This window comes from Capricornis sumatraensis, chromosome 8 (genome assembly GCF_032405125.1).
Source record: "Capricornis sumatraensis isolate serow.1 chromosome 8, serow.2, whole genome shotgun sequence".
NCBI classification, from domain to species: Eukaryota; Metazoa; Chordata; class Mammalia; order Artiodactyla; family Bovidae; genus Capricornis; species Capricornis sumatraensis.
The window spans coordinates 21,178,591-21,193,860 of record NC_091076.1 but is presented as its reverse complement, the minus strand read 5'-3'; the positions used below and the strand labels follow the sequence as shown (position 1 = coordinate 21,193,860).

General features: G+C 43.0%; 1 protein-coding gene across 6 annotated transcripts in view; it reads left to right on the top strand.

Moving 5' to 3' along the window:
• The window catches only part of FAM118B (family with sequence similarity 118 member B), a 48,122-nt gene that overhangs the window by 8,895 nt on the left and 23,957 nt on the right, over positions 1 to 15,270 (top strand). For all 6 annotated transcript variants that reach the window (XM_068978168.1, XM_068978167.1, XM_068978165.1 and 3 more), the window contains exon 2: positions 14,441 to 14,533. In XM_068978168.1, coding sequence (XP_068834269.1) covers positions 14,448 to 14,533 — 86 coding nt within the window. In that variant the 5' untranslated portion in view covers positions 14,441 to 14,447. The remainder of the gene's footprint in view (positions 1 to 14,440; positions 14,534 to 15,270) is intronic.

Here is a 15,270-nt window from a genome sequence, read left to right as displayed (position 1 = left end):
TTTTCTATAAAACATTAAGGTAAACAAAGGAAGAAAAATTGAAAACAAAACAAAACCATGAAGGGGACTTGCATGTAAGAAAATGTATCCTGTAGAAGCAGGGGCAAGCTCCTAAGAATCCTGTTTTTTGAATTGATATCAGCATGAAACCAGGATGCTTTAACTTGCCCCAGAAGTTCCTCCTGAAAACTGCTTTTCTCCTTATAAACGAAAATACCCACAGCGTTCTCTCCAGGTGGGATCACTTGCTCTTTCTGCTTCACTGTCCCTTTCGTATTCCCCAGGTGCCTACATGTGACCAGTCCTTTTCTCAGAAAAGAAAGATGCTCCCCACCCCACCCCACTCCTGAGCAGTGTCCCCCCGGCACCCAGGCCGCCCAGCCCTCTGTTGTTGCTCTCTCTGACTCCTCGGTCTTGCATTGACCTCCTTCGCTTTTTATGAAAGTATGTTTCTAGGTCTTCCTAACCTGTTTTGCTCTCAGCTTTTTCCTCAATTATTTTCACTGGCTACTTTTTAAGACTGATGCCAAGGGCTCTGCAAAGCAGTGCTGTTCAGGCTGTTTCTTCTAAGTCAGCCTAGCCATTCTAGCTCCAGTGGCCCTTGTAGCAGATGATAGCCTCTTTCTGGAGCTTTCAGATTCTAGTTTCAGGTATAAACAGTGTTTTTATCTCTCAGTTCATTTGCAGATCAAAGAGAATATTTTTCAGTTAATTTTTATTAAGAGAAAAAAATCCTGAAACGAATATCGGCTAATTTACGGTCCTAATGGAGTAGGACATGGCAACCCACTCCAGTGTTCTTGCCTGGAAAATCCCATGGACAGAGGAGCCTGGTGGGTTACAGTCGATGGGGTCGCAGAGTTGGACATGACTGAGCGCACACACAGTCATAAGCTTAGCCACGTCCCTATGTTCTGGCTGGTTACTCATTCTCTTGTTCTTAAGGGATTACTGAAATTGATCCAGGGAAGGTACTCGCAAAAACTTTCCTAAAGTAGAGGACAGTTCTTTCAAAATCAGTAAATACTTGCATTAGTACTTGAGACAGAAAGGGGAACATAATCACCAATAATCCTATCACCCGGAACTTATTTCTGCCACTCAGATAGCACCAACACATGATAAGAACAGGGTGTCAAACAATGCTTTGATCTTTAAGGTTGAAATAGGACTGTCTAAAAGTGTGTTTGTGTTTTGAAGGACTGTGTAATGAAACTCTGAGTAGGTACCTCATGGGTCTGAAACACAGGCAAGATCTGAGCTGAAGACACAGATTTGGGAGACATTAGCGTTTAGTTGACATGGTAAGCCACTGGAATAGATGCTGTGGGGAGAGGAGGGAATGGGTAAAGTGGTTGGACTGGAAAGCTTCAGACGCCCTGAGGACGGTCCACATTCAGGGAATGGGCAGAGTAAGAAGAGCTTCCCCTACAGGAATGGGAGGAAGGCCAGGAAAACACAGCATCCAAAGGAGATGAGAATGGAATTTGGTATTAGATGCTTCCAAAAGGTAAAGGAGGATGAGTCCTAATGATGTCATTGAATTTTATCACAATGATACCTATTTACCATAAATTTCTTCTTGATCTTACTACTACTACTGAGTCGCCTCAGTCGTCTCCGACTCTGTGACCCCATAGACGGCAGCCCACCAGGCTCCCCCGTCCCTGTGATTCTCCAGGCAAGAACACTGGAGTGGGCTGTCATTTCCTTCTCCAGTGCATGAAAGTGAAAAGTGAAAGTGAAGCTGCACAGTCGTGTCTCACTCGCAGTGACCCCAGGGACTGCATCCCCACAGGCTCCTCCGTCCATGGGATTTTCCAGGCAAGAAAACTGGAGTGGGTTGCCATTGCCTTCTCCATTCTTGGTCTTCCTCAGACACAACTGTTAATCTCCTGTGTTAATCTGTTCATACATGCATGAGAAACTTAGCACAAATGTATTTTATTGGGTTGACTAAAAAGCCCATCTGGGTTTTCCCATACCAGGAAAAACCTGAATGAACTTTTTGACAAAGCGTGTGTGTGTGTGTGTGTGTTCAGTCGCTGTGTGTGTGTGTTCAGTCGCTATGTGTGTGTGTGTGTGTGTGTGTGTGCAGTCGCTCAGTTGTGTCCGACTCTTTGCGACCCCATGAATCGCAGCATGATTCACGGACAGGCCTCCTTGTCCATCACCAGCTCCCGGAGTTCACCCAAACTCATGTCCATTGAGTCGGTGATGCCATCCAGCCATCTCATCCTCTGTCATCCCCTTCTCCTCCTGCCCCCAATCCCTCCCAGCATCAGGATCTTTTCCAACAAGTCAACTCTTCGCATGAGGTGGCCAAAGTATTGGAGTTTCAGCCTTAGCATCAGTCCTTCCAGTGAACACCCAGGACTGGTCTCCCTTAGGATGGACTGGTTGGATCTCCTTGCAGTCCAACGGACTCTCAAGAGTCTTCTCCAACACCACAGTTCAAAAGCATCAATTCTTCAGCGCTCAGCTTTCTTCACAGTCCAACTCTCACATCCATACATGACCACGGGAAAAACCATAGCCTTGACTAGATGGACCTTTGTTAGCAAAGTAATGTCTCTGCTTTTGAATATGCTATCTAGGTTGGTCATAACTTTCCTTCCAAGGAGTAAGCGTCTTTTAATTTCATGGCTGCAGTTACCATCTGCAGTGATTTTGGAGCCCCCCAAAAATAAAGTCTGACACTGTTTCTACTGTTTCCCCATCTGTTTCCCATAAAATGATGGGATCAGATTCCATGATCTTAGTTTTCTGAACGTTGAGCTTTAGGCCAACTTTTTCATTCTCCTCTTTCACTTTCATCAAGAAGCTTTTTAGTTCCTCTTCACTTTCTGCCATAAGGGTGGTGTCATCTGCATATCTGAGGTTATTGATATTTCTCCCGGCAATCTTGATTCCAGCTTGTGCTTCTTCCAGCCCAGCATTTCTCATGATGTACTCTGCATAGAAGTTAAATAAGCAGGGTGACAATACACAGCCTTGACGTACACCTTTTCCTGTTTGGAACCAGTCTGTTGTTCCATGTCCAGTTCTAACTGTTGCTTCCTGACCTGAATATAGGTTTCTCAAGAGACAGGTCAGGTGGTCTGGTATTCCCATCTCTTCCAGAATTTTCCACAGTTTATTGTGGAAAATAAATAAAGCCTTTGATTGTGTGGATCACAGGGACTCTCAAGAGTCTTCTCCAACACCACAGTTCAAAAACATCAATTCTTCAACGCTCAGCTTTCTTCACAGTCCAACTCTCGCATCCATACATGACCACTGGAAAAACCATAGCCTTGACTAGATGGACCTTTGTTGGCAAAGTAATGTCTCTGCTTTTGAATATACTGTCTAGGTTGGTCATAACTTCCCTTCCAAGGAGTAAGCGTCTTTTTGACGCCAATATGACTATTGGCATAGTCAATAAGGCAGAAATAGATGTTTTCTGGAACTCTCTTGCTTTTTCCATGATCCGGCGGATGTTGGCAATTTGATCTCTAGTTCCTCTGCCTTTTCTAAAACCAGCTTGAACATCTGGAAGTTCATGGTTCACGTATTGCTGAAGCCTGGCTTGGAGAATTTTGAGCATTACTTTACTAGCATGTGAGATGAGTGCAATTGTGCAGTAGTTTGAGCATTTTTTGGCATTGCCTTTCTTTGGGATTGGAATGAAAACTGACCTTTTCCAGTCCTGTAGCCACTGCTGAGTTTTCCAGATCTGCTGGCATATTGAGTGCAGCACTTTCACAGCATCATCTTTCAGGATTTGAAATAGCTCAACTGGAATTCCATCACCTCCACTAGCTTTGTTCGTAGTGATGCTTTCTAGGGCCCACTTGACTTCTTCACATTCCAGAATGTGGCTCTAGGTGAGTGATCACACCATCGTGATTATCTGGGTCATGAAGATCTGTTTTGTACAGTTCTTTTGTGTATTCTTGCCACCTCTTCTTAATATCTTCTGCTTCTGTTAGGTCCAGACCATTTCTGTCCTTTATCGAGCCCATCTTTGCATGAAGTGTTCCCTTGGTATCTCTGATTTTCTTGAAGAGATCTCTAGTCTTTCCCATTCTGTTCTTTTCCTCTGTTTCTTTGCATTGATCTCTGAGGAAGGCTTTCTTATCTCTCCTTGCTATTCTTTGGAACTCTGCATTCAAATGGGAATATCTTTCCTTTTCTCCTTTGCATTTTGCTTCTCTTCTTTCACAGCTATTTGTAAGACCTCCTCAGACAGCCATTTTGCTTTTTTGCATTTCTTTTCCATGGGGATGGTCTTGATCCCTGTCTCCTGTACAGTGTCACGAACCTCCCTCCATAGTTCATCAGGCACTCTATCTATCAGATCTAGTCTCTTATCTATTTCTCACTTCCACTGTATAATCACAAGGGATTTGATTTAGGTCATACCTGAATGGTCTAGCTCATAAAATTACTTTCTTCAATTTAAGTCTAAATTTGGCAATAAGAAGTTCATGATCTGAGCCACAGTCAGCTCCTGGTCTTGTTTTTGCTGACTGTATAGAGCTTCTCCATCTTTGGTTGCAAAGAATATAATCAGTCTGATTTTGGTGTTGACCATCTTGTGATGTCCATGTGTGGAGTCTTCTGTTGTGTATATATATACACGTATATATACATGGTCACAGCTCCACTTCCCCTAAAAGGTGGAGACTTCTCAAGGGTATGGCCCTTAAGGGCATGGTGTTAGTCATCTGTGGTGAGACAGTATTGACTTGTGTCTCCACAACGTTGACACTACAGTCAGCGCCCGTTGTCTACTGCCATGTGAGCTACTTGGTGTCTCTGTTACCTGTGACATCTGTGACGTGTAGGGTGATGGTGGTGGCTCCGTCATGCAGGAGTGAACATTCCCAAAGCACAGAAAACCACGCTTGGCTCCCTGTAAATGCTGCATGGAGTTTGTTGGCAGTGAACTGGATGCTGTCATAATTGTATTAGTTTCAGTGCAGTGCCTGGCATTTAGCATTTAACAGGTATTAATGTGAAAATTCAACACCTTGTAATTAATACAATAACTGTCATTTTAAACTCTGCCAGCATGTAGAGAATGTATGTGGTCCAGGCCAGAGGGAAACCTCTGGACTGAGAATTCTCTGCATGTAACTTTGTTTTATAAAACAGTCTATAGACTTTTTGCAGAGGTACTGTGTAATCTTTGTGTTTTTTTTCATGTAGTTGGGAAAAAGAAAACTGAAAGGTAAAGAAAAGTCCTGCAGAGCAGGCGAGCACGTTCAGTTGTGGGAGTGAACATGCCCCGAAGCAGCTGACGCATGGCCCTCACAGAGTGAATTTGGCATGAAAGAAACAATACCACTCTTTATCTAGTCACCCTGGTTTTTTTTTTTTTTTACAGCTCATAAAATTAAAAGTATCAGTTGATTTCTTAGACTTTGAATTAACTCCTGGTGGGTACACACTCATTCATTCAGCAAATATTTGAATATTGACTCCACTGTGTAAACACTTACTGTATGACAGAAACTGGTGCTGAGGGCAAGGTTAAGAAAGGTGAATAAGGCGCTGACATATAAACGAGGCCTCCGTGGGAAGGGGAGACTTCAGAGATGGGACGGCGGGGGCAGAGGTGCTCACCAAGGACAGTGAGCACCTGCCCTTCCAAGGGGAGACTGCGTGGGCTGGGGGCAGGGCTGATGTGTCCTGTGTGGACAGGGCTGGGGACTGGAAGGGAGGTTGTCGAGAAGACTGCAGAGGCCAGGCCACGTCTTTCCGGCAGGATGAGGTGTTTCATATTATTAAATACAGAGAAGCCATTGAGTGATTTCTAAGCCATCACTTAATCCAGTTTGTGTTTTGAAATCTGTTCTGCTGCTGCAAAAGCCTTTCTTCGTCTCTATTTGTAAAATACTTTAGATTTAATATAGTAAATAAAAGTGATTTTTTTTAGAATTTCCTTTTATTATTTATGTGGCTGTGTCAGGTCCCAGTTGCGGCACGTGGGGTCTTAGTTGCGGCCTGTGGGTTCAACTCCACAACCAGGGATCCAACCTGTGCCCTCTGCACTGCAAGGTAGACTCCCAACCACTGGTCCACCGGGGAAGTTCACAAAGAAACAGATATTTTTAGCCCTAAATACTGACGTCTTTGAGTTGTTTACCAGAAAGAGTTCTTGCATTAAGAATCCACCCTCAAAAATCAGTTTAGGAACTTCGCTGGTGGTCCAGTGGTTAAGATTCTGCAAGCTCAATGCAGGGGACCTGGGTTCAACCCCTGGTCAGGGAACATGCCGCAGCTAAGACTTGGCACAGCCAAATAAATAATCAGTTTACATCTTAGATATCAGAAACTTGAGTTATAAAAATAAGATGATATATATCTAAAAATGTTCAGTTAGTGTTGGAGAGCGTTCTTAAAACTTGAGGTCTGAGATACTTTTGCCTGCTGGAATCAGATTCCCTTCAACCCCTGTTCTGACTGTTAGTGTATCTGAAAAGCGATATAGTCTGAATGTTGATTTACCGTGCACACAGTTTTCACAGGAATTTGTCTTTTCCCACTTCTTCCATTTTAAAAAGAAGTCAGCCTTTTATGATCCTGACTGCCTTAAAAGCAGTAATAGGATGTTTCTTTTAATTGGAAATGCTTTGTCTGTTGCACAATAAATTTCTTTTTTGTAATTGTGATCATGAGCAACATCTTATATTTCAGTTAGTTCATTCAGGAAGTATTTGCTCACCCGCCCTGTGCCAGGCACTGGTCTGGGATCTGAGGATGCTTGTGAACTAAACTGAGATCCCTACCCTTTGAGGAGTTTGTATTCCAGTGGGAGGAGGTGGATGGCAATTAATAAGCATAATTAGTATCTTTATTATACTACTAATAAGCATAATTAGTGTGCTGGGGGTAGTACATGCTATGAAATTGTAGAGCAGCTGGTGGAGGGAGTGAGGAGGCTGCAGCTTTAAATACAGTGATCAGGGTAGCATCACTGGGAAGGTCTGTGTGGAGCAAAGGATTGGCAACTTGCACTGATGGGGGATGGGGGTGAGCAGATCCAGCAAAAGGAACAGTCCACACAAAGAAAGGCCCCAGGCCAAAGTGCTCCAGGCCTGTTTGCGGAAGGGTAGAGAGACCTGCAGGTCTAGAGGGAGGGAGGGAGCTCCTCTGCCTTTTCAGAACAGGCTTCTCAGTCAAATTCATAAGCCAAAATAAATGAGTAAATTAGGGAAAGAATTTTCATCCTGTGAACGTTCTGCAGGTGGTAATCTATAAATACCCCAACTCATGTCTTAACTTGAATTAGGTAATTCCTAAGTAACACAAAAGTTTCTTAAATTCAGCTAAGCAAACAAAAAAATCTTTTTCTTCAAATAAGAAACTGATGTTGGATCACAAGCTCATATGAACTAGCATTTAGTAAAAGGTAAAAATTTACCCTTCCAAAGAATAGATTTCAAAAGCCAAAGGCTTTGCTTTATAGCAGAGATTGGCAAAGGCACACTTGTCTCAGAGAGGGGCGGTGATGAAGGTGAAGATTGGGCCGAGTCTGAGGGGACTTTAGAGCAGATTTGGTTACCTACCTTCTTTCTTTCAAGCTTAGGTAGCTCCAGATTCTTTTATCATTTTTATTTGGTGATCTGTGTTTTCTGTTCTTTAACTCAGTGAGATTTTCCTTGTGTTTCTTAAGTTGGCAGCCTAAATCAGGTACACTGCTTTTCATAAGGTCCTGGTCCCCAGTCAGGGCTGGCTGCTGGCTGCTCAGAAATCAGTACTTGAGAGAGAGACAGATGTTGGTGGAAAGGAACATTACTGCCAATCGGAATGCTGGCAATATGCAGATACAGTAGGCTCAGTGTCCCTCCAGAAACCATCTCCCAGGATTCTGCTTGGCCATGAAAGGTTTTAAAGGGAAAAAGGAAGGCACCTTGGTTAATCCTTGAGAGAGAGAAGCGGGGTCCTCCTCCTACTGTGTGCAGTCTTGTCTCCCCCACCCTCACCCCACCCCACCCCACCTCCGGCTCTGCAGCGTGAAGGATCTTAGTTCCCTGGCCGGGATTGAACCTGGGCCGTGGCAGTGAAAACACCAAATCCTAACCACTGGACCACCAGGGGATTCCTGTGGTTTTCCTTCAGATGCTGTCCCGTTCACAGTGTGTTCCTGGGAAAGCTGAAGGGGAAGCTTGGGAGGAGATCTTGTCATCTGTTAGCTTCTTATCCTTAATTTCTGCTCCTTTGATCTACAGAAAGACCCAAGAGATCAGGGTTAGGCAAGGTGTCCTGTGGCCAGAAGACTTGAAAGGTGTGCTGGGCCCAGAGATGAGCAGAGCATGGGGATGCCTGATCTAAGAGGGGCCTCCTGCAGAGAGCTCTTTCCTGCCAAAAGCTGCTTCCAAATCCCCACTTGTGAGAACATCCTTCTATTTCTGTGGGATCATGGGTGAAGGTCTGACTTCTGCTGACATGCAGTTCCTTAGAGCAGAAGATGTCCACGTGGGTCCATTGGGGACAGTACTGTTGCCTGTTTACATAAACAAGCAGAACAAGCTTATGAACAGTAGGGTTAATCCCACTTTCTTGAGGTCATTCCTTGGAGCTGTTCACCATAGACTCAGTACTGCTCAAGATGGAGCCGTTTACTCACAGCTGCAGTCTGGTCTGTACAAGACCTCAGGAATGTGCAGCCCGCACTGCCTCTGTGGCTCTATTGTCCTAATCTCGAGCTGCCTGAGCCTGCTCCTTTGTGACTCAGGGAGGCCTGGGAGACTTCAGCTTCTCTACAAACGGTAGGCAGGGCCCTTTGTCCTTGGGTCAGTGGGGGCAGGGGTTTAGGCACAGGGTTCTGCTCCTTTCCAGTCCTAATCAATGACTGATACAGTAGAATACTGTCAAAGTCACGCGCGTTTCAGGTGTGTTATATTGTTGTGTGTATTGCATATCACCTTTGTTTCGGGTGCATGGTACTGACTGTAAAGAACCAGCCTTAGTTTATCCAGTGAGATACTTGCGGTGTTCCAGCTGTGTGTGCGTGCTAAGTCTCTCAGTCGTGCCTGACTCTTTGCAACCCCATGGACTGTGGCCCGCCAGGCCTCTCTGTCCATGGGATTCTCCAGGCAAGTATACTGGAGTGTGCTGCCATACCCTCCTCCAGGAAATCTTCCCGACTCAGGGATTGAACCCGAGTTCTTATGTCTCCTGCATTGGCAGGCGGGTTCTTTACCACGGGCTCTACCTGGGAAGACAGAACTGATCTTTCCTCGTGTTTCTGAATTTTATTTTTCAGAGTATCCTTTTGTGGTTTCTTAAACTTTTTTCTTACAGATTCCTTTCCCCATTTGTCGTGGTTGTTTCATACTCGAATCCCCTCTGCAAAGTTGCTGTTCATTGTTTCCAGCTTAGTTTCCTGTGAAGTTGAAACCGAGGTATGATCACTGAAGAAAGTGCTAAGACGCACAGGTCTTTGACTTTCTGAAGCAAAACATTCTACCTTCATCTCGCAGTAAAAAAGGAGAGTGATCCAGGTTAGTATAACTGAGAGTTAGAAGGGCCCTTAAAAAATTGGCGAGGCCTTCTCCCTTAAACAGAACTCTGTCTGCACCACCCTCAGATGTAATTGCCCACCCTCTTTTTCTTTAAAAGGAGATGCCACGACCTCTTCAGGCCTCCAGTTCCAGCGCCATCCTGAGTGGGAAGTTCAGGTGTTTTGTAGACATTTGATTTGTTGAATGACAGGATAAAAAGATTACACTCAAAGCAAGCTTATTCCTAAATCTCTCTTGATTGGATATTTTGATAACTGAGTTTTAAACATAAGACCCCAATTTTTTTTTACAGTTTAAGACACCATGCAAAGACAGATCTACTCTGTTTATCTTTCTTATATTCTGTCCTCGGTTTGGTGTGAAATGGGGTTTGGGTTACATGGCCACAATGTGGGGACCTCTGAGATGTCTAACCTGGTTGTTGACTAGTTCACTTAATCACTATTAACATCCAGCTACACTTGAAGTTTTTAATCATAACATTTGCCAAGCTGTATGTCAAAATGCAACTTAATTTTTTTTTTTAAATCAGTGCTGTTTAAGTCATGACAGAAAAATCTTCCCTTTAAGACTTGTCAAATTCCGACTCTGAGAGAGATCCTCTATAATGATGACAACTTGTGGGCCCGCCCAGACTTGAAAGAATCTGCATCTGTTCGCTGTCCTTTTGTTCTCATGAGAAGTAAGCAGTTGAGGGCACAGTCATTCATAATTCATACTGCCTCATTAGGACGAGGACTTTGGTTTTTAAGGATTGGCTAGAGTGTCCAGTCTTACCCTTGAAGATTTATTTACTCTCATTTTTAATGAATTGTCTAGGTCATTTGTGATAAATTTGTTTGCACAGTCATACTACTTGGACGTGGACAATTTTTTCATTAAATATTTTTAAAACCTCCTTGTTTAGCATCATGTGTCATTGTTTTCAGCATGTACCTTCTCAGAAACTTCACAGGAGGGAAAGCAGTGACGCAGAAGGAATTATCAGTTATCATTCTTTGCACAGTAAAACCATCGACATCCATCACCAGCTTCTACTTCAAATCAGATTTTAATTTGGATGCTCCATTACTCCTTCTCGAAACAGTTTTGTTCCCTGTACATGCTGTGTTACTTTGGTTTTATAATCGAAAATAACTGATAAAAACAACATCTGAGCTCTTGAGCCTAGAATATCAGTGTAGTTTATTTTGGGACTTGAGTTTAAAGGCTTTCTAGAATTTGTGATTATACCTCTCAATCCTGAAAGTCTTTCCAGAAATCCTGTATCTTCTGAGTTCATTCTCACATTTTTCATTGCTGGGTCATTGTTTACTGGTGAAATCCCAAGAATAAATAGTAATGAATCTGGCATTTTATCAGTGACTGTATTAAAGCAAATTTCCAGGAAATGAGTGTGATCCAGGTCTCATCTGACAGAAGGGAGAGGGTGTTGGTCACACGCAATTTAGGGATAAAAGTGGGAGCAAACTAAGTTAACCAGAGGTAGAGGAAAGACGTGGAGACTGGGGTACACAGAGGAATCACAGCCGAGGCACAGCTAAGTACAGTTCATACGTGTATATGTATATGACTGGAGTATAGTTGCTTTACAACGTTGTGTTGGTATCTGCTCTGTGACACTGTGGATCAGCCTTATGTGTACATATGTCCTCTCCATCCTGCACCTCCTTCCTAGCCCCCGCCCTGTCCCGCCCCTCTAGGTGGTCGCAGGCACAGAGCTGAGTTTTCTGCACTATGCAGAGGGCTCCCGCTATCTCCCTGCTTTAACCCGAGTCGGGTGTGTATGTCAGTGCCAGTCTCCCACTTCCTCTCCTGCCACCTCCCATGCCCACACGTCCTCTCTCTACGTCTGCATCTCTGTCTGTTCCTGCCCTGAAAATAGGCTCATCTATGCCATTTGTGTAGATTCCACATACAGCTCTTATATATCAGTTCCATTTCCTTGTGTGAATGAGAAGGATGAGAATGGCAACTTCTTTCTGTACAGAACAGATAGGATAGGCTGCAGTCTCCAGCAGAACTGAATTCATCAACTGCCTTAACCTGTTCCAGTGAATTGTTAATTGCCCGCAAGCTCGTTGGGTGCCCTCTTGTAGTACCTTACACTGCCTGTCTCTTCCTTCCTTCCTCTCCCCATAGTTTCTAAAAAAACAGATGTGTTGGAATTAGTCCAGAAGCCACAATCAGAGGGGCTTGGTTTCTTCCAAATCAGAGGATGACTGTCTTTTCCCTTAGAAAACAGTTAACCCTTTTCTATGTTTATGCTGGAGAAATAAGCTGGTCTATTCCAGTCACTGTTTTATTTGTTTATACTTTTAAATAGAAAAGGGTAAATCTTGCTATAAATATAACTGATCTTTTAGACCAAGCAAGGACCTCCTTCGCTAGCTAGTCATTTGTACAACTTTTGTTTCTAGGCAAAAATGTCACATTAGAACTTTTCTCTCTATTTATTCCATCCATTTGTATCTGAAAATGTATTATTCTGAGTTCATTGTGCATGTCAGTGGTTCGTTAGAGCTGAAGACCACACACTGGAAGCGGAGGGAGACGCCCAGATCAGCATGAGGAGAGCAGACGGGGGACCCCACTCTCATCCCTCTGTGGAAAAAGAAGCCATATTTTGCCATCTTTCTAGAAGCAAAATGCTATGAAAGCAGGGACTTCTGGAATTCTCTCATGTATTCAAATCTATAACTGCTGTCTTATGTAATCTTAATTTCATTCATATAGCCAATTCTTTTTCTTTTTTCCTTTTTCCATATCTCTTACTGGATTTTTCCTAGAACACTGGCCTCAATTTTTCCCTTTTTCATCCACCAGATATAAGCATCCTATTTCTTGCCAAGCTGACATATTTTGAAGTAAAAGTATCCTATCTGATATGAGGATTTAGGCCTTAAAATTTTTGTTAATAAGGTTACTTGTCTTGGCATTTGATGAGCGTCTTTTATTTTGTTGAACTCTGTTGGCCTTGAAGGAGTTTTCAGTAGCTTAGCAGTAATTGGAGTAATGAAGACACTGCCTTTGTTTTCTTATGGCAGAAAAGCTTTTCCCCACCTCTGCTAAGTCCCACTGAAATGAAAACTCCAGTGGCGATCACTTAAAGAAATTAATGTGTGAACTAGTTGATGCATGTTAGGAATTCTGTGCAAGATTTTCACAATCAGAAGTTCTTTAGCAGTAGCTGCACATTGTTTAGGGTAAATGCTAAACTAGAGTTATTTTTTCTGAAATTGTACTCTAGAAGGAATAAGATATGGCTTATGCTTAGATGTCACTGGGATGTACATGTAATTTTGTATCATATGAGACATCTTTCATACTGAAGAAAAAATGAGAGAAGACAGAATGAGTATGTGATCAAATACAACAGGCATATTGAATTACTTCGCATATATTTCCTAAGTAAAAGGACCCAGAACATTCCAGTAACAACTTGTCAAGAGCTGTTGGCCATATTTAATTCTCATAAATTATGTAGATGGAACGGACCTTTGAAATAGTTGACTCTGTAAAGAAAAAAAATGGAAAATCTTAGTATTCAGGTGTCAACACCAAGAATTGACCATCTGTCAGAAAAGAGAATCCAGCAAAACAAGTACATTTTCCAAGGGAAAATGATGGGCCTGATCTGGGGTTCTGGTTAGTTGGTAGTGCTGGGAGGTTTGTAACATGTAATGCTTATCACTGGAAAAAACTGATTTCCTTCAGCTCCTAAATTTAACTGACTGCTTTAACTGTATCAGCAGAGCACCTAGTCATAGCAGCTCTAAAGCATCACAATTACTTCAACTAAATCTGAATGTGGGGTTTCATTTAGATTTCTAGAATGTGGGAGCTCCCTTCTTTGATGGTTTTGAACTGCGTATTAAAAATGGGGTGGGGGGAGATGAGAAGATAATACTTGGACAGTGTTTTTAGGTTGTAATAGCGCAGCTAAGAGCGCGGACCTGGGAGGCAGACCGCCTTGGTTTGGATTATGGTACCGAGAGTCAGACACAACTTAGTGACTGAACGCGCACATCTTGAGCTTCCTGTGCCTCAGTTTTCTCATCACTAAAATGAGGCGATAGTAGTACTTTGTAAGATAATGAGGATAACATGAGTTAATATTTGTAAATCGTGTTTGGCACGTGGTAAGCATTATTATAGAGTTTGTTAAAACTCTGATTTAGTAGCTGAATTAATCATTGGACTTAATTTAATAAACATTATATTACTTCCCTCTATATTTTACTTTCATCTTTCTCAAGTCGCCTTTCTCAATTTTTTATGTGAGTGTACTTTGTCCAGATTACAGATGTTTATAGAGCCGTTGTTAAGGGAAGAGAGTAAGCATATGCTTAGCTTGAGAGTCATGCTTCCCTGCCATGAGGAACCAGTTGTTCAGAGACAGGGAATGTCCAGCAGTCAGCAAATTAGTGTTGATTATCCTGTTCTTGATCCAGTGATTTCCTTAGATAGTAAAATATATTAGTAATATGGGGTGTGTAGCACAATCACCCATGGGTTTTCCCATGTCTTCCCCAGACCTGTCTCAAGGTAGAATAGCAGGTATTTCTTAGGCTCCACAAAGTGATGGCCGATTGACGTGAGTTGATGCTCTGGTTCTGTTCTGTTTGTTTCTGAAGCAGGGTGGGGGAGTGTGGGGGAGCCTTCAGGACATATATTTAGCTATGTATGTCAGATAATAGTATAGAGCTTCAGAACCCTGATTTCAAGGTCACTTTCTTTTGGATGAATTTAATCCCATAAGTTTGGGACACTCACTGAGTAATGAGTTTCTGTTAAGCCAGTTATACCTCTAAATCGCTTTCAGGATGTATAGCTTATTAAAAACTATTTAATGCATGTGCTCTTTTGAGTAATGTACTTTACACATCTAATTGTGGTCCATGGTGTTTAATCTATTTTAGAAACTGGATGGCTTCCACAGGGAGCCAGTCCTCGGATATAGACAAGATTTTGGGATTCTTCAGTGATGGCGCACCCCCTACCAAGAAACCCAGGTAAACAAGCGAAAGAAGTCCGAGAAGCAGAGCAAATCACCATTGGTGGCAGCTGATGAGAAATAGTGAACTTGCCCTACATCCCATGTGGCTTCACTAATTAACACTGGCCTTCAAAAAGAAAAAAAGAAAATACCGGCCTTCATATAAAAGTCAGACTGTTTTTATTTTGCATTTAATTTTTATTTTTATCAAGGTCAGAAATGTATATGATTTTAAGTCAGTTCTTCAAGGCTTGTAGTGCCTCAGCTCTCCTTGGAGCTAATCACTTTCAGCTTTGTCTGTTTCTTCTAATGTTTGCTTCCAGATTTTTAGTACTCTGTGTTTACTGCTTTTTTTTTTTTAAGTTTTTGGTTTTATCTATTTCAAATTATGGAAAATAAGGATTAGGTTTGCTATCACGAATCCTCCCCTCATAGCTCCCAACACACACACACACACCGCCAAACACACACCCAAAGCCTCTCCCCGCAACACACACACACACACCGCCACACACACACCCAAAGCCTCTCCCTGCAACACACACACACACACCCCCACACACGCACCCAAAGCCTCTCCCCGCAACACACACACACACACCCCCACACACGCACCCAAAGCCTCTCCCCGCAACACACACACACACACACCGCCACACACACACCCAAAGCCTCTCCCCGCAACACACACACACACACCCCCACACACACACCCAAAGCCTCTCCCCGCAACACACACACACACACCGCCAC